Source organism: Tachypleus tridentatus, chromosome 12 (genome assembly GCF_004210375.1).
Source record: "Tachypleus tridentatus isolate NWPU-2018 chromosome 12, ASM421037v1, whole genome shotgun sequence".
Lineage (NCBI taxonomy): Eukaryota > Metazoa > Arthropoda > Merostomata > Xiphosura > Limulidae > Tachypleus > Tachypleus tridentatus.
In genome coordinates, this window is record NC_134836.1 from 104,126,787 (window position 1) to 104,152,584 (window position 25,798).

A 25,798-nucleotide genomic window follows, 5' to 3' on the forward strand; every position below is an offset into this window, starting at 1 on the left:
TACCATTTTGTAGTTAACTGTTACATACACACTGGTGAGTGAATTGGTTTGTAGTGGGATATATCTGCAGTTAATAGTTAGAAACCTTAGCAAATAATCTAGTTACTTGGAATATATTTTGCTGTAAGGTATTGAAGTTGTCATGTTTACTTATAGACCAGGAAGCAGGATGGGCTTTGCAGATCCAAGCAAATATGTCCATTACATGAACTACAAAGAAATTCAACAGCATCTACGGGAGTTTAGACAAAATCGACCACAGAATCTATCTCGTAAACTCCAGAATACTAAACCTTCTCCTGTGGATGGAAAAGATAGGCCAATCTCTAATTTCTTTGAATATGACAGCATGCAGATTCATCAGCAAGTTGGGTTTGAGCAGAATATGGAGCCCAACACTAACTCTTTACCTCGTCATTCCAGTCTACTCAGTCATCCACAGAAACAGTCTTCACCATCTGGTCAAACTCAATACTATAAAAGCCACCAAACCCTTCCCTTACAGTCAGTGGAAATTCATTCATTACACAGGCCCACTGGTTCTACCAAATTGCAATGTGTTTCAGACCACTTGTCAGATAGTACTTTGCTTTTATCACACAGAAAGTCAGTACAATATGAACAAGGTCCTGGAACCAAAGTTTAATACATATGCAATTTGTTTACTAGCTTAGCCAATTAGAAACTTGTACTTTTTTTTTATATATATGCATGTCTTGGTGGCATAGCCTGTATGACATTTTGGATGGACGTGGAGTTACTGTTGATGAGCAGAAGACATACAGACTCTTGGTGACAAGTTCCAGGAACCAGTGTAAGAACCATGTGGGCATAGGAAATGTCAGACTGATTAAGAGGAGGTTAAGTGATGGGTGGAGAAGACCATAACCTACAAAGATTCATGTGAACCTTTGCCACTAGTATGTATTTGTATATGTCTACCAAACCATTGTAGAAGATAGTAAGCATTAATCATGCATTGTTTAAGCCATAATCTCTTTGATAAAAATACCAGTTCTGTGTTCTTGAAACAATCCCTTTATTTGGCTCTAGAAACTGTGATAACCATTACATAACATCCCAGCAACAAAAACAACTTATAGATTTATATGCAATATGATGGCATTCTTCACTCTCAAGCAGTTCTTAATGCTATTGAATTATTACTATAAAGGCTTAGTTTAGTGGTAGAGAAAAAAACGTTTTATGGGTTCTAGTGCCAAACTTTGCTATACATCAACTCTCAGAGTAATGTGTAAGGCTTAAAATATTATTATAATGATCAGAGTTGTGATTTTTTTTTAAATGATCCTTTATAACTAAAAAAATGTGATTTTAAGTATTAATGGCTTATAAAGTTAGTGTTTAATGTACCCTTGATTTATTATAAATTATTTTCTTGCCTCTCTTTTTGCAATTTCATTGATAAGTAATACCAGGTGAAGTTTACTTTTTTCATTTTCACTCAGTCTCTCTTCTCCCATTGTAGAGTATAAGTACTTTTTAATGAGCTTGACTTTGGGAAGTGATCATTCTGTAACAGACAGTTACTATTAGGGTTAAAAACAGTACCAAAACTGTTCACACATTTGATGCTGACACTATTTATAATGTTGCTAAAGCTGATAATGTTGCCCATTATATCCTCAACAAAATGTGTATTTTGGTAATAAAACATCAGTGGGTAACATTTTTACAAGATTAATGTACAGTGACTTACCTGAGCAGGGTTTTTTTGTTGGTTGCTTGTGGTATTTTTCAATATACTTTGTTTATCACACCTCAGTTATTTGCAAATAGTTTCACAATTATCAACACGCTCTCTTGGCTCACAGTCAGACCTACTTTGTAAAGAAATGTGTGAACTTATCTTTTTTCTGCATTTTGTAGCTCAGCTTTTGTATTTAGACATGGACCTCATCACCATTGCATACTATATCAACTTACAGGCTGTGTGTTAAGTCTTGGTAAAGTTTTCTATGGTCTCAGGAATACTTCAAATTACTTTTTTGATTTAAGAAAGAGTTTGTTGAGCTAAAGGTAATTCAAACTAAACAGATCTGAGCTGGCACAGTCATAAACCAGGTGGGTGCTTGAAAGTTTATGGACCCGATACATTTCTCTGCCACTGGTCTAATTTTTTAAAAATTAGGTAATTGTTTCCATTTGAACTGTGAAAGAGCATGTGACCTAGTACACTGTGTAATATAAAACTAGCGATTGCAAAATCTTAACAGTTTTACACTCTAAATGTAGATGAAATAAAACTGTTAAGCATTGAGCTTCATATGCTTTGTTAATGTCATATCATCAACTGTTTACACAGAGTATGTGACCCACTGAATGTACAAACGGATTACTCCTGCCAAATAATGTGTGTTGTCCCTTACTCTAACTCACGTGAAGTAGTTATATAGGCTAAAACTTTGTTTTTGAATAACAACATACATTAATGCTTTAAAATTAACTAATACTGTATCTTAAATATCCTGTTAAGTTTTACCTTAATTTTAAAGGTAATTTCAGTGGAATAACCTTTAGATTTTATTTTCCCCACAAATTGTTAATTTTATTTGTAAAACATATAACTTGCAAAATTTTAAAATCTAAAAGCTTTATATTGGGATGATTTACATATTAACTTAATTTCTGAAAATAAATTACAGTTTATGAGTGAATTTCATGTATTTCTACCCGAATATATTTACTTCAAGACTTTCACGCTGTATTTTTTTTATTCTAGAATGTGAAATGTATTTATATTTGGTGTGTTAATTTCTTTAATTGTTGTGCCAGTTACTTAATTTTATTCAAAAACACTCGTTTTCAAATAGAGGATGTATTAATTTTAAAATTATAGAACAAAAATGATAAACTTTAAATATCAAAGTTCATAAAGTGCATATTATTAATCATTCATTCAAAAAAGAAAAGTTAAATTTGTTGTATAGATCTGTTTTGAATCAGTTCCTTTGGTTTTGGGTAAAATCAATATGGTTTTAACCCTTGCTCCTGTATAGTTATAAGGCCATTTAGCATTGTAAAGTCTCTCAAAAGCATCCAAGATTTAATTAAATTATTTTTATAGCTTTTTATAACATGCAATAACTTATTATATTAGAATTCTGCAATTTTTTAGTTTTTCCACCATATTACTTTTAACAAGAGAATATTATGTAAAGATACAAGTGTTTATTGAAACTTCATTGCTGTATAACTATTATCCTAAAAGAAAATATGATTTTGTAAACACAAGTTTTTACAAAAACAGTTATTAAATACATCCAGGGAAAAGTATTGCCCTCCAACCAGAGATCTGAAACTAATTCTGTGCTTCAGCCTTTATTGTAATGAAAAGTAAATTTGTTTATAAAAACAATGTAGGTTTTTACTATTTTTATTGTGCAATTAAACCTGAATGTTAATTTGTCGTGTAGTGCATTCCAGCATCTTTGGGTTCAGTGGGCAGTATTTCTTCATATTTTAGAAAAGGAAGAAAATGTTACATAACTAATTTAGTAAATACAACTTGTCCTACAGAAATATCTTGCATTACATGATATAAACAATTTAATAACTACACGTTAACTTTGATATATGGGACAGAATGTGGGAAAAGAATATTCCTCCTCACTTCGTATAAGTTGAAAATAAATTTTTTTGTAATTTGCATTGAGCTCTTCCATTAAAGGTTTTGGAACATTTCCTTAATAATTACTGTTTATGAAGGCATAATAAATTCTTCTTCCATAACTGTCCATGGCACTGCATCGCTAGTAAATAAATGTGTTAAGCTTCCTGTAAGGAAAGAGATTACTTGTGTATTTTTAACTTACATTTCAAAAAATGAAAAGTCTAGATTATGAATATTCATTTCTTTTAATTTTTGAGAGGAAATATTACACATTGGGATTGGTCACACAGGGCTGCCCACAGAGGGGAATTGAACTCCGATTTGAGCATTGTACATTTAAAGTTGACTGTGGCTGTTATATACACATCCATGTAATTAGATGTATAATTATCTTTAACAATAACAGCTTTTGTAATATAATATATTCTATACATTTCACAGTTAAAACTTAAAGTAGATCAGAGATTTAATTAAACTTTTTCTCGTGCTAGCTATTTAACAATGCAGTGATCAAAGTATACAAAAACTAGTTTTATAAAGAAAGATGTACAATGTTTGTTTTCCACAATGTTCAGTGCCAGTTCAAATAATTGGGCTTTGTATAGATGTGAAATGTACAAAAGATCTATTGTTAACATGGCTGCAATAATGAAATTTCTGTGCTTGTCTGTGGATCAAACAGGAGGAAGAACCCTGTAACCAACATGTTATATTGGAGTTATTTACCAAATAAACTCTCATGGAGTGCCCTCCCACCTTACTAATATTAAAATTAAACTATGATCACAATTTAAAAAGCACCACTAAGTGAAGACAACCACATCTTTGTTTTAAAATTTTTATTGGTCTTTGCTTGGTCACTTGAAAAATCTCAGTGGCCATATATTTCTAACCATGCATGCACACACACATACACACATGTACAAAGTTTTTTTTTCTCACTCCGATTGGAAATAAAACTGATAACCACCTGGGATCTGGTCTTCATCAACCTGTCCAACTTCCAAGTTAAGTGACTATAGAATAAGTGAAGATCCAAAAATAGAGGTATCACTACAATTTTCCATAGGGTGTTTCTGGTCAAATAAAGATGTAGAAAAGTACTTCTGGACATCCACAAAATCCTTAGATCCACACTATACCTCTAAATTTTGGCGAGTTGAAAATCGTGAGGAGTGTGCCAAAACATGAAGTCATTATCTAAGGTGCACAAATTTCATCAGTTTTAGTCCTTGCACGTCCTTAAAAAAACTGGTTTGATGCCAGTAAAAACTATTCAAATGACTCTTAATATGACACTAAGAGTTCATACTATTCTTATTTCAAGTAACACCACCACTAGCCACAACGCTCATGTTTGTGGCATTGTTAAACTAGGCCAGAAACAAGAAAACAAATGTTATAGAAACCATGGGGAGGCCCTTGCCCACAGCCACACTTCTCAGTTGGTCTGAGTATTAGGGTGTTGATTAAAAGTTTCACTTTCATGAAGAAAAACAAAAAAACTGCAACTGTTTGCAGAAGCTCAAAACATTCCATCACTTTTAAAGTAGGGTTCACAGTTTAGCATTTTACCATGCACACTATCATTTTATCTTCCATTTTTTCCACTTCAGGTTTCTGTTCATGTGCTGGTTCTTCCATTTTTAACAAACAAAATATTTAAAAGCTATTTAGAGAGAGAATATAAAGAAAAAAAAAAGGTTTGCATACAATTTACATCCCATTTCAAAAATACCTTTTAATTGTCTTGACATACTTGCCCTTTCCAAAACAGTATCAGTATGACCATATAATAGTAACGTGCAACCCTTATTCAGATGGTAGGAAGACAGGTTAAAATTCAATAAATTAAGTTCATGACATTTATCATGTTATCATACATTTGATTTGAGTTTTATTAATCTCTGACATAAATTATTAAATATCTCAAAAAATTAAAATTTTTCATAAACATTTTTATATTTAACAAAAAAATGATTAAAATCAAATTTTATCCTACTGTAAATTCAGATATTTTTGCTTCATGCTTTTAATTTCTACATCTTTTACTCACTCAAATTCAAAAGAATCAAACACATCCTTTGGTTTACGTGTGATATTCAAAAGCATAATTTTGTTTAGTCCACATTTTCTTAAACTAATGGTTCTTTAACACAAAAATTACATGATACAATTGAGAAATTGCCTTCCCATTACACTCAAATCCAACTTCAAACTTACAATATTAACAGATAAAACTGTAGATTCTTCTGACATTAGTAGATCCATAGTATTTGTGATCAAAGTACCTGATGTCATACCCAGTAGGTTGTTTTAGAAGAGAAATTTAAGTATAAAACTTTAATAATAAAAGATTATTAGATATTGTCCTTGAGATATGTATTTAAAACCTGGGGTGAGGATGAAGTAGCTATTTCACTTAGAAATGAACAAACTTTCTATTGATGTAGGAATTTGTTTAACCAACATACAATGGGTTAAATGTCAGAAGATTCCACAAAGACCATCAAGTTAAAATCTCAAATTCAAGCAGAACGTTCAGCCATCATTTGATTAAAATATGTTACTTCATATACTTCTGACTGGCTGGGATGCTTTCACAATTTCATTTTACACATGAATTCAAAGCTATCAACCTGAGAAAACCTTGACTACATCCAGATGAGTGTTACTTTTGAATTTAAACCAGACACACTGAATTCAGTCAGAGAAAATAACAAAGTTTGTGAGAACACTGACAGACAGCTACAGCTTTATGAACCATGTTGAATTACAGGACACAATACATACACACATCAAATGAAACCAATACAATAAACAAGACATTTTTTTTGAACCAGCAAATCCTCTAACTCTACCAAACTAACTAAATACATTTATTTTTGTAATGGAAGGCACTCTTCTAACACATTCTACAAGTGATTATTTCCAGAGTAGAACACATTTTTCTGTTCAGTAATCAAATTGCTCTTTACTAAAGTTGACAGTTATTCACAACTCAGTTTCCAGTTGATGTTTATGAATAAATCTGATGTTTACATGCAAAAAAAAAGTAGTTAAAATTTCCAAAATGGACATTTTTTTTCTTGAAACAGATTCTTTATCACTTTGATTTGATATGTGCAGTAGAAACTGTGGAATGTTCCCCAACACCATCATCAATTTTACTTTTTCTCCTCATAAGAAACTAATAAGTAATAACTTCAGAAACAAAATATTCACTGCACTTGCAATGTGCCTTTAAAAATAACAGTAAATAGTAACAAAAACAGCAAACTTACACTTTAATTTTTTACCCACGGAATGTCTGAGACAACTGTGCTAGCATACATAATGCCCTAAAAGGCACAACAAGGGTGAAAATAAAAACTAACTTCCATCTCATTGTAATAATATAAGTATGGTAGATTAAACCTCTTTTTGTTTCTAACAAAGACACGCATTTGTGAGAAATCTTCAAATAAAGACACACTCATGACATTCAAAATCTTCAGGTCTTAAGAACCTACTCTTAGTTTTACTTTAGTTTCAATCTTTATCCTAGAATGTAATAATCTTCTCAACAGTTATATTTTCTACCTGAACAAACTGTGCATTAAAAAAATTTAAACTGTTCTCCTCTACCCCAATACAATTTCTTGTTTAAAGCAAATTATCTGTGTCTTAAAACAAACCTTCAGCTATTTGGACAAATAAATAAAAACTTCATCCAAATCAATCTTACATTTCTAGCAGATCTACCCATTTATTTTCTTCCAGCTGAACATTGTCAGTAAAACAAATACTTAAAAATCTACAGTTCATGACAGAAATTCCTTCCTACCCTAACTTTTACTAAGTATATATATGTACAAAATTGTTGTAAAAAAATAGTTTAATTACTGGCTTTTTGGTAATTTCTTTCTTGTGTTGCTTATTGAATTGAAGAAAATATAGGTTGTTTACAAAAAAAAATTATTCTAAATACTTTAGCATAAGAAGAAAGGTGACAAACTGTCATTACAAAGAATTAAAAAAGTTTAGTCCTAATCATAAACTACTAGTTTTGGAACACTTTCCAGGATATTTTTTTTTACACTTTATGTACACTGCATATTTTGAAAGGCATTACTAGAAAAGAAAAGGACAACTAGAGAAAGGGTTAAAATTCCAAAAATAAACATTTTGATACCATGGCAAATTCTACGTAATTGCCATTTATTTAAGTAACTTTATTGCATAAAAACGTTCAAGCAGCAAGAGCTGTTTCATATGCAAATTTTCTTTATAAAATAGAAATACAGAGGACACTATAATGTTGCTAGTAGCCCCTACTGGAAGATCTATAAGCTTCAGTGCACACTATGGGTCAACTTTTTACAGGTGCAAAACTTTACGAGACTTTCTCCCACTAATCATTCAGTTATTAAATTCTGCATCCTGGTACTTCCTTGGTCACACAGGTGGATTAGGATCCTAAAGGAATATTGAACTTGGAATGTTTTCGACATGTCGAATTCAGTTGCATAATTCAGTAGGTAGAATGACTTGTCACAAGATATGCCATTCACTGTGTTATTATTTTACTTTTGCTAGAAACCTCTGGTAGTGAGGCAACTTACCACACTGACATCTTAACCATGTTAATTTACTTTAACTGCTTAAACATGCTTTGCTTTGAAGATGGACATTAAAATTAGTTCTGTCACTGCTTTAAAATAATACTAGCAATGGAAATAGCATTTCAAGTGCCAAGAAATTAATTAGAATGCAAAATAAAAAAAGTGAAGGGTATATCCTTGTACATGTCTTATTTTACTGAGCAATTATTAGCAAAATGCAACTCAGAAAGAGAAGCAACACATTGCACTTGGATACAAAATGGACACTAGGGAATGTGTGAGAACTGATGTTACTTTTGGCTCTTATCTTGAGACATTACAAACCATTATCAGTTCTAGTTACCTATTACATACAAAATAAACAAAAATCAACCTAAAAGGTATTAACTCATGTCTGCTAAAGTATCGATACTTGCTTTCAATACACTAATTTGTTGTCTTATATCTTAAAATCATTTCTTTGCCTTTCTTGAAAAGACCTTAATACCAATAACTTACACAAGTAAAACATGCAGTTTTATTGTTTCATTTCTCAAACACAAATTTAAGACAGAGAACCCTCAAACTCGACAAATCTTTTTCAAAACAATAAAAAGCTTGCAATGAAGGCACGGCTCAAAGAACATTCACTTTAAGGCATTCAAGTGACAGCTGCAAATTTGTAAGTTTGATTTTCTCTCTCTCTCTCTTTTTTTGTTAGTTTGTGAATATGTTGTTAAGTGAAACACTCAATTGTGGCTTGTTCTGAACCTCTACTTCTAATTACACTTTGACACAATCAAAAATGTATTTTTCTTAGACTACAATCTATCAAACTATGTCTAAAAACCTACAGCTAAGCCTAAAAACAGATGCAGGACTCCACAGCAGAAAGTTTTCTTAAGACCAGCAATGACGATGTACAAACACTGAATGAACACATGAAATGGGAAAACATTGCTAAAAAAAACAAAATTCTTGACTCAGTGCATATTTGACTTAAAGTCAAAAATTTATACATCACAAAAAAATCACATATAACAATCTTATTTCAGTATCCATTCAACAAAAAAAGAAAAACTAAAATCCTAATGAACAGTTTCTTAAGTTACTAAATTAAATGGCTGCCATACCCAAAAGTTCTTTTCCAATATAATAATTTTATTAGAGAACAATGCTCTTAAAAACATGTGTTACTTCAATCTCTGCCAACAGGGACGTGGCAGCCATTTATCAAGGAAAAAAAACTGCTTTCACTCAGCTCTCATTTCTTTTAAGTTAATAACAACGGACACCTACCCAAATCAGGTATGTCCAGATATAGAATCTCGACAAATAACGTTCTCTCTGCTTTTAAAAATAGCCTTTGGGATCAATAGTAAAATAATGGTACTTTGAAAAGTGTAAAACTGTTTTCTTTACAGGTGCTAAGGAATTCCACTTTAAAAATAAAAATAAAGTAACAATGTTTCAGTCTTGATCTTCTGGATCAATAAAGAGGGGATCAAGAGAGGATTTTAGGATCATCAATCTCCCCCACTTGATATGTGGAACAATCAGAAGATGGAGAATATTTGTTCCTGTTAATTCAAATCTGAAAGAAAAAGGATGCAACAGAGTGTAAATGTGAAATATACGTTACCAACATAACTATGTGAAGTTGTTATATTTAATTTGTTAGTTATGCTGAGGGAGGGGAAGAATGGTCCATAAAACACACAATCCAAGATCTTCAGCTATGAACATAAGAAAACAATGAGCTAATTTCTCAACTACTTCCAGTATATGTTTTATTACCCAAAGAGATAAGTTGTAACTGAAACATAGAATAAGAAAGCAAAGTAAATGTGAATGATAATTTTAGCAGGAAAAACTAAATAATATCAAACTCGTTTTGGAATGAAAGAGTACAAAAGATATGTGGTACAGCAAAAAATTACATCAAACTATTCTATCATAAATTAAAAGACAAATATTGTAGCTTAATTATTAGAACTTTTGTTTCTTTAACAATAAATTTCATGGGAAACATTAAATAGCTGAATGTCAGCAAGCTCACAAAAAATGATTGTAATTGATAATATTTTGGGTGAAATTTTACTTCTATTATCAAATTCAGCTTTGCTAACCAAATGGTGTATACACCTGAAAGAATGCTCAGGGCATGTTTCTCAAAGGAGAATTTTCCTGATGTTTGCAGACAACTTGTAGTTGAAACAAGTTGAATGGATTCACAAACTACTTCATAAAATATTGTACTTACGATACCTTTAAATTACACTAAGACAATATTTCAGTATATCTTATAATGCTCATTTGCACATCAGCTGAAATTTCCCTATATACTGATGGTTGAAACTGCTAGCATATGTTAGCTACCTGCTGATTATCCATGTTCTTTGGAAAAAGGATATCAGATTTTTGTCATCTTATAAGACGTGACAGGAATTTAAAATTAAATGTATATTAATATATATACAATGCCTTCCTAGAAATGAGAGGCTCTTGTATTTTGAATGAAGTGTCCACACAACAGGTTCTGTAGGATTCTTCTAATGCTCATTTTAATCAATGTATTTCATTACTTTGAAAAGACTGGTTTTTGACTACAGTACCTTTACAATTTCCAAATGTAATAATATAACCATTTCTGGGTGATTTTTTATTATTTTCTAAAACAAAATTTCTTCCACATAATACGTCCTTGCTTCTATATCCCTTAACTCAATAGGTCAGTGGACAATGCATGATGGCCAAAGTGAATAAAGTTTGTGAACTTAAACCAATACAGAGATCAAATGTTTAACACTTTAAACATTACAACTTCAACTAGTTTGTTTTTACTCAATTCTGTAATCTAAAACATTTTTGCCTACTCTTAAACAAGTAAATTTAGATATTTTATTTCCTAAACTAATTCAATTTGCCCAAGTTTAGAAACTAATTTAAGGAAATCCACTGCATTAACTTATTGCTAAGCCTAAACATGTAAGAGTTTCTATGATGTGATGAGGTAAACAGTACACAGGTCTGTATCAAACCATCTTTTAAAAAAACAACAACAAAAAAAACTTGCTAACAGTTTCTTATTCTCTATTAAAATTAATACAAGGATAAAGTGAACCAAAAAAAATCAAAATATTACATACCTGACAAATATTTTCCATTAAAATGAATACAAGGATAAAGTGAATAATAAAAAAAAATTACAATATTACATACCTGACAGATACAAACCCTGTAAATGAATTAGGTAACAGATAAAAACAATACAAGTTTACTGACTGTACATTCTTTCTTCAAAAATTCAGGAAAGTATTAGTACATGTAAGGGATCCAGGATTTAGCCAAGCTTGGAAAACCTTCAATTGGTTGAAACATCATCCCATAAAGCACAAACATGTTTGAACAGTAGCAGAGATAAATAGATTTAAAAAATCTGAAAAAGTAAACAAGCCCTGAAGCTGTCATAATATTGATGTTAATTTGCAGCAAATTATTTTGACCTCAAAAGCACACACACACACACAAACTGACCAGCAGTTATGGATTTAAGGTTGTGTGGGCTCTACACCCCATTTAACTTTACATGGAATAAAATTATCCATGGACCCCCATTAAGATCATGGGCCTTGGGGCTGCACCCCCTTTAGCTCATATCTAAATAAGCTACTGCTGAACAAAGAAAACAACAGATTAACTTGGACAAATTTAAAACTGATTCCTTGTTTTTAGAAAACACTTAAAAGAACACGATTACATGTATAAACTTGCTTCACATAATACAATCCTAGGGACAAAATTATTGAAAGCTAATCTCACCATTAGTATGGTTAATTTGGACTATATCCATGATGAACATCTTGTCCACTAGTAGCAACTGTTACTGGCACTCCAACATTTATAGAATCCTAATATGAACAATAACACTTACCAAGTTACATTTTACAATCTTATAAATATTGTGTTAGAACAGTTATGGTTACAATACTACTTGTTCTAAAAAAATAACCACTTCATGCATTCAAACAACCAGTACTAAAATTAACAGACTACAGATGAGATCTCATGATATATGAATCATCCATTTAAACTAAATATATAAACAAATAGTATGAAAAATGTACAAAGAAAAAGTGTGTGAAATCTACATAAAATAATGATTTCAGAAAAGAAAATAGATCTCCTGTTTCTGTGAGTTTTTGTATATTTGTAAATAAAAGCTTAGCATAATCATGTACATGAGAACTATATCTAGAGGCACGCCACACACGACTGCTTGCTTTACCTGTCTGTTACAGGGGTACTATACATACACACGCATCTTACCCATCTGTGACAGGGGTATTATACTAATTTGACTACTTTCTTTACCTATCTGTGGCAGAGGTACTATACATACATATTGTTTTGCCTAACAATTACAGATCTTTTGTTTTTGGTTTGGTTTGAATTTCACACAAAGCTACTCGAGGGCTGTCTGTGCTAGCAATCCCTAATTTAGCAGTGTAAGACTAGAGGGAAGGCAGCTAGCCATCACCACCCACCACCAACTGTGGGGCTATTCTTTTATCAATGAATAGTGGTATTGACAGTCATATTATAATGCCCTCACGACTAAAAGGGCAAGTGTGTTTCGTGTGACAGGGATTTGAACCCTTGACCCTCAGATTACGAGCCGAGTGCCTTAACCATCGATTTTGTAAGAGGAATTTTGACTAATGAAACTTTATGGTATGACTTATTGAGAGTTGCTCAAATGTTACTGAATATCTTGACATAAAAACTTGAATACCTCCTTTTTTACTGGCTCATTATTGTACTTAATTATTAACATTGTATTACTTACCTTTTAACTTAGTAGTAAACATTTCTAAAATCCTTAAAAATTTAGATTTTAATGAAAATATTTACTCAATACCAGAAATGTATGCTACAAGACAAATATAACTTAATGTTTAGAGAATAAACATGTAAAAAAAACCTGTACTTTTGACTAGTCATCCGAGATGAAAACAGAAAAAGAATGCTTTGAATTCAACCTACTTATCTTAAGAAATAACAAGTATTGAAATATGTTAATTAATATCTACAGTAAATCCTTGTATTTGTTCTTTGACTAGACAGAATTAGAAAGTACAATTTTAAATGTTCTATAACAAAATTAATGCTTTTACCACCTATATACTAATTATCAAATTTTATTCATACAAAATAGCAGAGATGAGAAACCAAAAATGATGTTTATGAAGCACGGGATAGTAACGTAACAGTGATCAGCAATAATGTTACCTCTGGTAGAGCTATAGGATGAATGACATGAGCTGCTTGAGGATATATGTGTGTTCCAGCTCCACCATATGGTTGGGGAGTCCCTGGTACATACTGCAAGTTCAAATCAACAGTTAGTCTAAACAAAATTTAACTGTAAAATATTCGACATAACTCAGAATTAGTACTGAATAATAGAATCAAACTCCTCATTTCTTAAGTTATTTTGTTGTTGTTTTTAAATCAAAAGCAAAGACAATAATATAGAATTATATTAGCCATTATTCCACTTTTGTCTGGACATAAAGACAAAAGGCTGGCCTTGAAATACAGCACTCCTAATATTTTACTGCTGGTGTTTTTCACTACACTGAATGACCTGTAAAAACTGGAATGTTCCAGGTTCCTTATAACAATTAAAATAACCTACAATTTACTGATTTCATAATGTTTCAGAACCTTTCAGCTTAAAAAAGAAAAATTCTCACAGAAGTGTTGGCTAGCTGCAGTTGAGACATCTGTGCAGAGAGGTGAGACATGAGTGTACCATACTGCAGTGTGTTGGGGTCTAGAGATGATGGAATCATCTGATAAAAGAAAACAAAAATCATTCTTAAAGAGTTTAAATGATTACATAAAGTAAAAAAAGTAGATGAGAATCTAACTGTAGAATGTTAATTAGTTACCCTGGGAAAAAGTTTTTCTTTGAAAGTAAATACTTCGAAATGTTCAATAAAATAAACATTTAAGATGTTTTTAAGCAGTGTGGGATTTAATTAAATGATACTTGTGTGAAAAATATTATAAAAGGTTAAGTTCATACGAAGTATTAATTGACCACTAGTTAAAAAAATACTCAATAAAATGAAATACACAGAAGTTTAAAATTATATTTTAACAGCACCAATAAAAATCACAATAAAATGTAACTCATAACTGTTAGAACCACAGAGATGTGTACAGTAACTGTGGCAAATTTTCTGGTCTTCTTTAGTAATGACTTTTATGCATCAGTTTTCAAATATTTATCACATGAACAGGGCATTTTACAAGCAATCTCTATTTGAAACAGTAATTTGTTGTAGCTAATATGGACAAACTCCAAATTAATACACTCATTTAGAAAACTTCAAAACTGATCAAGAATCTATTAAACAACTACTTCAACATTTTCTAAACTATTACACCACTCATTGAAGGGTCCTGGCTCAATCCAAAACAAGTAAAATGAAGGAAATATTTCCAAAAACCTAAATGTTATACAAAGCATTCAAAATATCTTAAAACCAAGCCTTGCAGCACAGTTAGAGCAAACTCTTACTCACCTGAGTCATATGAGGTTGAATTATATATGGTGTTGGGTGAACCCATGTTGTACCTGGCTGCACTGGGTAAGTATTGACAGGGGCAGGATATGCCCTTTGGTAGTTACCCATGGGAGTGATTAGTTGAGTCATCACCCTAATTATTTAATGCATAAAATAATGTAATAAATAATTATCTATTCTTCTAAAAGATAACTGCAACCCTCAAAGAATATTTTTTTCTCCCACTGTTACTTAAGACACTAACTGTCTTATCACATTTTAAGTATCCATGTTAAATATTAAACTACCCAAATCTAGCTCTATTTGGGGGAGGAGGGAAGGTTTCAGCTAACTATCTTTGTTTATATTATACAAAAATCTACGAGCAATTTGACAGTAAAATATGGTATAAATGTAACCTATAAGCACATTGCTCGATCACATAACTCGGGCATCTCTTTCTCAGTGTAAGAATCCTTTCAGCTCTCTTCATGCAACTTGTAAACTAATTTTTTATTTGATCTGGCTTTATGTAAATAAAAATGTCCACATTTTACATTTCCAAATTATTACAAAGAAAATTCCCATTCTTACCCATTTATTTCTAAACTTAAAGAACTTATTACACAACATACCCATTTTAAACTCGGCTCAATATAATACTGATTTTGTATTTACACACTATGAAAATTAAATGTTATACACTATAATACTTACCCATTTTGTGACACTGCTGACTGATCATAAGGCAATGGAATACCCTTGAAGAAAACAAAACAAATGGGTGGGTGGGGGTGATGGCTTTAATTAGTATAATAATAAAGTCTATAACCTTTATACTACCTAAAATATAACACTTGCTTTTCATCAGTTATTACTGATACAAATCTTCAAACTTATTTCATAACTTGCTACAGAAATGGCCAACTAATTTTTTTTAAACAATTTTGTTGTTTTTTCAGAAGAGTTACCAGAAACATGTGGTACTGTAAGTATAAATTATTAACCACTGTCATAAGTACATAGAAACCACCAATAAAACACCATAGGGGAGGGAAAGCATCATTTATTAATTGCAGTCTTGCCTATTGATAAGCTCAGATATGCCAACACGTGGACTTCAGAGTTACTCACAACAGTGTTGAATCCAATGTGTTGATATTTGCTTTAAAGTAAATTTACCTTTCAGTCAGTGCTGCAGACTCTGATAATGGTGAATCACTAAAATATATTTAATCTCTGGAATAATGAATACTGCTTATTGCTATTCAGGACACTGCTAATTACTTTTTTTTTGCCATTACATAATTAGTGCATGGTCCTTCTTGACAACCTTACTTTCATAATGATCCAGTTGTCATGCAAGTAACACAATAGAACAGTGTGCTTTTAGTTTTCTATAAAGACAGTGAACAATGCTCTAAACAACAACTATAATCATCTTATAAGCACAGTACTCTGACTGATTGTTCATAAATAAAGAACCAGTAGCCAACTGCTATAAATCATTCTTCTTATTGTTAAATATTAGAGTTCTTTACCTGCCCTAGTGATGGAGTGTGCTTGGAATAATCCTGCACATAAACATTTCATTATGACAAAACAAGTATGTTAATTTTATATCTGAATATATAAGAAAAAAGCAACAGCTTCTGAAACATACAAAGTCCAGTAATTTTAAATGCTTCTGTCTAAGTTGGCACTTAAGTTTCAATAACTTAAGTTCACATTTTTACGTACCTGTTGGTCCTGAGTTTTGTACTGATGCCTCTTTTTATTTCCACCATCAGCAAACTTCACTAGAAGAGGATCCTTAGAGCCTGAAAAAACAAATTTTTTACAGATATGAATTAACAGAAAGAGCAAAAATGCTCAGTACACTGTCAGGTATAAGGAAATGTATAATTATATCTAAATACAAATTTCTCAATTAATAAAGTTTCCATGTTATCCTCTCTTTCCATTTTATACACTATTTATAGTGTATAAGAAGAAACGAATTTAAAGAAAAACATAACTAAATCACATTACAGGGTGTTTGAAATCATAGATAATTTGCAGTGTTTATTTTTAACTGATAATAGTTAAATCATTAGTGTTAAGTTAATTCACACTTGTTTTGAATTACGTGAACAGCACATGGAACAAATTTTGTAAAAAGTGCCTCTGGTTCCAGACTTTCTGGACCCTTTAAAACAAATAATCATTTCAAGAACTGCCTGCCTTATTCTGTCCTTATAAAAATGTTTTGAAAATACTTTTCAGCAAAATTATTTTTAAAAAAGTCATAAGGAAATGATTTTTTCAGTTTTCCTAATCATATATGCATGTACAAGTGTACCACCTGAATACTGCTGCAGAATGTAAAAGATGTTTACTCATACACTTATGTTCAAAAGAAAATATAATAAAGAATACATACATTATTCTCAATCTTTTTTACAAATCAAATCACATCAAAACTATCTCCACTTCTCACATAGTACTGGTTTAGCTTCCTCAATGAACAATTAACTAGGGAACTAAATTAAACAGTACAGAACACTTAGAGTTTTGTGTGAACAATCTCTTACATGAGGGACCTAAACAGGACACAGATGAATATCTATGTATTCGCATCTGAACCACCTCTTATATGAAAGAATTAAACTGAATAAAAGATTAATTAATATAACCCCATCACAGAACTTAATATACCACTTGCTGTTGAATTATTAGACATATTCTTACCATGTAGATATTTTCCATTAAGCATAAGTATGATGTGATCACATTTTTCTTTGGATTCCATCCTGAAAAAAAAATGTTACAATATAATATTAAAAAAAAATATGTATTTCATAATTAAAGAATAATGAAACATTTTTGTTCAGATTTTTCCATATCTGGCAGAATATGATAAAAAAAACTTGTTAATTTAAGACTACAGTAACAATTTTCATGATTTCAAAATTAATAGAAATCACATGATTTAGTCCTAAATATTTTTTTCCGCAGTTTATCAAATTTTACTACTGTATCCTACAATTAGATTTTATTGATTTTTGGCCTAATAAAAACAACACAAATGTCAGTTATTTTACTTACTTACACATCTGCCATGTCGTGTTCAAACAAATGAAAAAAAATCCAAAAACATGCAACAGAAATTTGTTATCCACAAAAAATAAAACTGTTTTTAATTTACATTTACAAAGAAATTTTGGTTTTTTACAGCAGACTTTACAAAACAGTATACAAGTTATAAACAATTACCTTGCAAAACCCACACCCCTTGAAAACATGTTGCTGTCTCGAAGAATTCTGGTAGAAATAACAGTACCGTATGTGGATAATATCTTTTCAAGGTCTGTTTCTGTGAGCTCCAATGGTAAATTTGCAATGTAAAGATTAGTAGGATCCTGTTCTTGTTGCTGCAGAAGATTTTCATAATTTTGACTATTATGGACATAAGAAAATATCACCAAGCAACAAAGTAAAGTAATTTTCAAGAAGGCATGATTGCTTTTTGTCCATCTTCTTTATACTGCATACTAAATTACAAATTATGTCTAATAAATTTCTTTATTGTGCTGAAAGATTTGTTAATATACAGAATTGCTTTAATGTATTTCTTTGTTTTGAGCACATTTCTAAATTTTACGAGACTGTTTTGGACAAAAAATAAACAAAAATGTATTAAATTTAATTTGTGAAATTTGTCAGTTCATATTCAAGAGTTTTGAAAGCTGAACATTAATACAATTCTGTTTAGCTCAAAGCAAAAAAGTCTGATAAAACATTTTGCTGTAAGTAAGGGTAAAGGCATAGTTATCACACAATTAGCATAATTAGCACTTTAAGGCATTGCAAATAAATAATGTAAGTTATATTATTAGGCCAATTTAAGAATTGTATACAATGTAAAATAACTTAAATACTTTAATATCAGAAAAGCAATGAACTTTTTTAAATTCATTAAAGTACAGTAAAATGGACCTGATGTATTTGCATTTTACTGATAAATTAGTATGTTTGTCTGTATTCTTTAGAAATCCTCAAAAAGTAATGCAGTGAAACCCAACCTTATAACATTATGTTGATCAGTAATGGGATTCTTTTTGAAATAAAGAAATCTCAGAAATTTCATAAGAAGCAATGATTTGAATGTGTGTTAATATAATAATTCAAGTGTCAAAAATTTATAATTTGACACGATTTGCTGAAATTAGTTTTCTTTGGAATCTTTTTTTTAATCTCAGTAGTTTCATCCAATTAATTTATTCACATACAACAATGTAATTTGTTTAAGTGGAGCCACAATCAAAGAATATCTTAATCTCTATCTCGAATTTGAAATTCCACAGAAACCTAAGTCATTAAGTCTGTACTCCTATGTGACCAATAAAACTCACTACATGATTGATGGCTTTCTATATATTATGATGAGACAAATTATTCTCAATAAACTATCATCTGCATTGTAGAATTTTAAAAAACATTCTAAAGTTTATGAGACTTTATAAACTGAGATATTTATTCTTGCTCTTGATAAAAAAACCTTTGCTGAAAAACACAGCTAAATGCAAATTAATCAAAAGGTTGTAATACAAATACACATACAATAAATATTTGTGCCATGGATCAACATCTTTCAACACAAGAAATTATTTTCCAAAAAAATAGCCAGTTACTGATACAACATAAATGTTAACATGAACTTACTACTTAACACTTTTTGCAATCCTTTATGGATGCAGCTATTCTTCAGTTACAAACAAAAATATTAAGATAATAGTCTGTAAACTATAAACCAAGTCAAATTAATAAGAAACTAATATATATTGCCACCTTAGAGAAATAAAATCAAATCAAATCACTTCATACAAAATACTCAATTTTCTTTTAAATTGTTGGGCAATACAGATTTTCATATACAAACCTCACTTCTTTAAAACCATCGATAACAAACAGACAATGCTTATTAGTGTTAATACATGTTATTCGAGATTAAGCATTATGATAACTCAAGTGTGGTATCCACCAAACAACGCATTACACAAACTTTGGGTTAAGGAATGGAATGAGAGCCTCTTTCATGAAACATTGTTTTCCGACATGTACTGATATCTATTCAGTAAATGTATAAATAAGGTATTAGATTCTTTAAATATAATTTCAAGGTCTTTAACCTTGGGCTTAGTAGGCCAATGTTTATTAGACTGTGGAAAAATGTTGTGGTAGTCTTATCCTTAAAAAACTGAAAAATAAATATGAAGACAAATAAAAAAAACCACATTTCAGGCCACAAGCTATGAACCAGAAAGCACAATAATTCAACTAAATTATTTGCATATGTTGTTGATTTAGAATACAGAAATTACTAAAAAATCCATGCAAGTACAGAATCTGCACTTAAAAATGTGCATAATTAACAGGTTTTATATTAGTATGCATGTAAAAACAGCTCGTTTAGGTTGTGAAAATTTTTTTTATGTAGAGGAGTGAATTTTCACTACCCAAAAGAGCCATTTTTACATATATATTTTTCTCTACAAGCGGGATTTCTCGACGTCACTGAGGTTTTATATAAGATTTCAAAATCATTTGACAATTCAAAATAGCAAGTTCTTAATACTTTAATATAATAGTCATAAATTCCATATCAGAAATCTGTGTATGTAAGTTGGATCTTTATAAACAGCATTTCTTTAAAAACAAAAAGGCTCATAGCCACTGTGTAAAAACAGACATTATGCAAATAAGTTTCAGTATCAATGTCTCAGCAATTGTACTTCAATTTATATCACTTACAATGTACTCATTACAAAAGGAAAAAAATATATATATATATAAACCATTCCACAAACACCAATTATTGTTTTTTAAAACACGAGAAATATTTTAATTCTGTTAAATACAGAATGAGGTGAGTGATCCAAGTATGTCGCATACGGTTGTGGTGACATATTTATTTATTAAATAAAGTTTTGAGCACTTATCTATCAAACACATCAACCAGATAAGTTCACATCTAAACAGACTGACCACAGATTAGACCTTGTCATGATGATTATCTCTTCCAGATGACGTCTTACTTTAAACACATATCATGACTTTATAAAAACAACATATTTATGTTTTGAAATTTCAGCTAGCTTGCTTTGTCATGCTAACACTTTCACAGTAATATTGGAATATAACTACAAACTGCAGAGACTTCCATTAATTACATCTACCTCTATTCTCTGTACTAAATCCTAATGAACACTTTGTAAAACCAATGGTTCAGTATTTAACAATGCATGACTAAACAAATATTGTTATAAACTATTACCTTTATGCAATTATTACCCATTTTAACTTTCTGTTAAAACAAGAGCCACATGACATGATCATAAACCAGAGTTGTTTTTTTTTGTTGTTTTTTTTCAGGTAAAATGTAGTACAGTCACTAGACAATTTCATACTTATGATAACTTATTTTTGAAGTGCTTAGCAGATAGATTTCTAGGTATTTCAGTAATGTTGTAGTATCAGAGACAAATGTTCAAACATAGAAATTATAGTTTATCTGTAAAACTATCAAAAAATGTATGTTTCAAATTACAATAAGCTTAACCATTTCTCCAATAATTTTATTGAGTAAAACAATCTTAATTATAACTTATTAGGTTTAAAAATGTGATGATATATTATCAATTTTCTACAGTAAATGTTTTAACTTAAACCTTTCATACACATTTTAAACTTTCCATAGTGATCAAATCGAGTCTCCCTGTCAAGCTACTTCCTCTTTTAAAGAGGTGGCCTTATTTAGGCCTTGCACCGGTTTGGTCAAGTAAAACCCCTTACAAACTACAACTGGAAAGGAGTTGCTAACAGTCTACATGAGCTAATTAATAGGGACTGTTTATAACCTTTATCCATATTTTAAACATGAAACACTTCTAACTTAATCCTACAAAGTGTAGAATTAAATATGTTTAGTGGAAATGATGAGAAGCAACTCAACTGCATTGTGAAATAAGTTTGTCTTTTTGTTACTGTCTCTTCTTCTTTTCAGCAAATAAGATTCTAGGTTTATATATGGGAATTTTAAATACATGATTAGAACACAGGAAGAGTACTGTTTTCACTCCTGGTTCCTACTTTAACAAATGATACCGAGTTGTAGAAAAGGGTTTAAAAAAAATGTGTAACATGGAATAGCTATTGGTTGAGGAAAGATTATGGAACATAAAATGATATTTTGCAATTGATGTGGTATACTTTGTTAATGAAATACATATGGGTAACACAGTGATGCATCTCTGTCTGTCTGTGGGTGTGCACATGTCAGTTCACTTGGAATCATCTAAGAGTTTGAACAAAATAAAGGTGGTCTGCTTATATACTATGCCTAAAGTATTTAAATGCACTTTAATCTATATACCCCGAGTTACTACATTTCATTCATGATATTGTGGTTTGGAAAGAAACTGAAAGGAAGAAATGAAGTGGAATAAATAATACCTAAACTCTGGAAGATATGACACGAGATATTCATGTGTTATGAATATCTCACTCTCCTGTCTTTTTTTTTTTTTTTAAGATAAAATCATTATACTTTCACTAACGAATTATGAATCAAGGGTCATGAAATCTTCCTTCGTTACTTAGTCTCTACACATACCTGCATACTTAGTAAATATTCAGCAACACAGCTCATGAAGTTGGTTCACAGAAACAAACAGAAAATAAGAACTTTGTTCTTCACGCTATCAAATATAACTTACATCTTGATAAGACAACTGGTAAGAAATACAAGGAACAATGACCATCATGCTCTAGCTGGGTGGTCAAGGAAATTTATAAATCTTCTCCGTTTCTTTGCTTCATATTACTTACTATCAACTCACCATAAACTATAATACAATTTGTAATCATAATAAGACATAACCATCCATTACTGGATGGTTATAAAACTAACGACTTTGAAATATAGTTTAAAACATTTAAATCTGAAGGAATGATTCAAAACCCAATTAACTGGAAGACACAGGGTTCCACAAATTATAAAACTACTGATATGGGAAACATACTACATATACGAGAGCTGTTCAAAAAATATGCGGACTGTTTGAACTGTGCAGCTCCAGTTGGTTCCAGAGGAATCCGCTTGGTGTCGCTAGGTTCGCACAGATCAGCTAATTACTACGCTATTTCCCGATTGCAGATAGCTTCATTTGTGTATTAGCTACACGGTTTTAAGTGAAGTGCAATTTTTTCGTTTAGCAGATTTTAGAATGAATGACCTGAAGGAACAACGACTTGCTGTGAAATTTTGTGTTAAACTTGGAAAATCTGCAACTGAAACTTTTGCAATGCTTAACACGGTTTACGGTGATGTTGCTATGAAGCGTACAGCATGTTTCAAGTGGCATGAACGTTTTAAGGAATGTCAACAGTCCACTGAAGATGATGAGCATTCTGGACGTCCTTCCACGTCAAATGACGACCCCCACGTCGACAAAATCAACACCCTGGTGCAAGCAAATCAACGTCTGACTGTCAGGGAGCTTGCTGAAGAGTGTGGGATATCAGTTGGATCTTGTTACGAGATTTTGACCAAAAAATTGAAGATGCACCACGTTGCTACGAAATTCAGCCTTCAGAACTCGTGAGTTTTTGGCCAAACATTCGATCACTGTTCTTCCCCATCCCCCCTACTCACCTAACCTTGCTCCTTGCAATTTTTTCTTGTTCCCCAAACTCAAAAGACCCTTGAAAGGAAGAAGATTTGAGACGATTCCCGAGATTAAGGCAAATGCGACGAAGGAGCTGGAGGACATTACAAAAGAAGCGTACCAGGACTGTTTCAACAAATGGAAACACCGTTGGGATAAGTGTGTGCATTGGGGAGGAGAGTACTTTGAAGGAGTCCCAGACCTGTAACTTCAAACTTTGCTTTTATGACCAGCGTAATGAAATTTTCAAATTTACCCATTTCCCAGAACATTCCAGGTAGATTCAGTACTGAGTACCTGATAGAGAATTTTCTTGAACTTGCAAGAATTTTCTAGAACTTTCTAGAATGTTGTAGAACTTGTGAATTTAAGAATTTTCTAGAACTTTCCATAATAATAATAATTACACACACACACAGGCTCATCACTCACGACTTCATTTTAGTTCAAGCTGCCTACGTGAACACATAGACCTATCTGATATTATCAGAAATAGCATCAAGAAGCTGCAAGCATTCTCCACACATTCTGCTATATATGTGGTCAATTTATCAAGACAAGAACAAAAACATACTCTGACAGAATCTGCTAAAATGTGTGAGGCCTACAAGGCATATTTTGACATGTCTTTTGGGGATCAAGACAAACCCTGGGCACCTCATTTTACCTGCAAGCACTGAAAACAATTCTAGAAGGTAAGACAGACAACTATTGCTTCCTTGAATAGTAAGATTTTATATTATACACATTTAGACCTTTTAAAATTTAAATATCTTTCAGTGCACCTCAAAGAGGAATACAACATCATCAAGACCTTGAAGTATGATAAGTATGGCTGAGAGGTTATTGGAGACTTCAAAATGGTGGAATTCCTCACAGGTCTCCAAGGAGGCTTTACCAAGTTTCCATGTTATCTTTGCCTTTGGGACAGCAGGGACACTGCAGCGCACTACAACAGGAAGCATTGGCTACAACAAACCAAGTTCTCTGTGGAGGAAGGCTCAATGTCAAGTGTGAGCCACAAGTGGACATCCAGAAGGTGTTCCCACCATCGCACATAAAATTCGGTCTTATGAAACAGTTTGCAGCCTTCAAGTACCTTTGAGACTTCTTCCCTAAGCTGTCTCAGGCAAAGGTCAAAACTGGTATCTTCTTAGGACCATAAATAAAGATCCTAGAGTGCACACAATTCCCCAAGAAGCTCAGTAGGAAGTAAAAAAAGCTTGAAGCAGCTTTGTCGCAGTAGTTCGGGACTTCTTGGACAATCACGAGGCTGAAATTATGAGATACTGGTTGAGTCTTTGGTTAAGAACTACAGCAAAATGGGCTGCAGGATGTCCCTGAAAGTCCATATCCTTGATGCTCATCTTGATAAATTCAAAGAGAACATGAGAGCATACTCAGAGGAGCAAGGCAAGCACTTCTGCCAAGATATACTGGACTTTGAACCCTGATACCAAGGAGCGTATGACAAAAACACGATGGGAGACTATATTTGGGGGCTGATATGTGAAAGTGATTAACGTTACAGTTGCAAATCTCGAAAAACTACTCACTTCTAAACATTTTTGTACAATTTTAGTATAAATACATATAAACCTTGATTCATAATGTTTTATTCAGACCTTATGCAAATGAAAATGTGCAAATTTGCCAATTTTTACATAGAAAATAGGTTAATTTCTAAATTTCATTAACCAGATCACAAAAGCAAAGTTTGAAGGGAATAATGGCCATTTTCTGTACTTTTACAACATAACCAATTAAGAAATAGCACGTACTATTCAGGAACAAATTTGTGTTACATGGCGATACCATTAACATAATATCTTCTTCATGGGAGGGAATCTAATAGTTATTAAAACAATTTGACCAAGAGGATAAGATACAAGAAGAAATACACAAGTTAATTCACTCATAGGTCAAGCAGCATGAATTTTCATGACCATAACAACAACAAACAGTGAGAGTGAATGCAAATGAAATAATTTAAAATTAAACTGGTGTAAAAATATAGAAGATGGGATATAAGCAACAAAATATGTAGTAAAAATACCAAACTTGAAGGGTCTTTACCAAGTATCTCTTCACTGACAATTAGTGGCTACAAATAATTCAAACCACAGAGTAGTAGAGAACTTATTATGGAAACTAGAAGCTACACAGTAATGTGTAATCTATTAAAGTAAAAATAATTCTTGATAACAACAACAAAAAGGTTAACAGAAAATAATGATATGTAATTTTCTCCTGAACTTTACAAAGTTAATGAAAAAAAACAACACTGGTTTAAAT

The 25,798-nt window shown here is 31.5% G+C and overlaps 2 protein-coding genes across 11 annotated transcripts in view; one reads left to right on the forward strand and one right to left on the reverse strand.

The window, feature by feature from the left end:
* The window catches only part of LOC143234208 (partitioning defective 3 homolog), a 97,463-nt gene extending 93,688 nt beyond the window's left edge, over positions 1-3,775 (forward strand). For 5 of the 8 annotated variants that reach the window (XM_076471384.1, XM_076471385.1, XM_076471388.1 and 2 more), the window contains one exon: positions 157-3,774. In XM_076471384.1, coding sequence (XP_076327499.1) covers positions 157-646 — 490 coding nt within the window. In that variant the 3' untranslated portion in view covers positions 647-3,774. Of the gene's footprint in view, positions 1-156 lie in introns of all 8 variants that reach the window. The other 3 variants (XM_076471387.1, XM_076471381.1, XM_076471383.1) reach the window with 1 other exon arrangement.
* Positions 3,776-4,458: 683 nt separating this feature from the next.
* LOC143234209 (RNA-binding motif, single-stranded-interacting protein 1-like) overlaps positions 4,459-25,798 on the reverse strand; it is a 125,999-nt gene continuing 104,659 nt past the window's right edge. For 2 of the 3 annotated variants that reach the window (XM_076471390.1, XM_076471392.1), the window contains 9 exons: positions 18,051-18,208; positions 17,526-17,587; positions 16,536-16,615; positions 15,513-15,556; positions 14,814-14,949; positions 13,977-14,075; positions 13,510-13,602; positions 12,040-12,128; positions 4,459-9,811 (listed from right to left, as the gene is read on the reverse strand). In XM_076471390.1, coding sequence (XP_076327505.1) covers positions 12,051-12,128; positions 13,510-13,602; positions 13,977-14,075; positions 14,814-14,949; positions 15,513-15,556; positions 16,536-16,615; positions 17,526-17,587; positions 18,051-18,208 — 750 coding nt within the window. In that variant the 3' untranslated portion in view covers positions 4,459-9,811; positions 12,040-12,050. Of the gene's footprint in view, positions 9,812-11,268; positions 11,657-12,039; positions 12,129-13,509; positions 13,603-13,976; positions 14,076-14,813; positions 14,950-15,512; positions 15,557-16,535; positions 16,616-17,525; positions 17,588-18,050; positions 18,209-25,798 lie in introns of those variants that run through there. The other variant, XM_076471391.1, reaches the window with a different exon arrangement.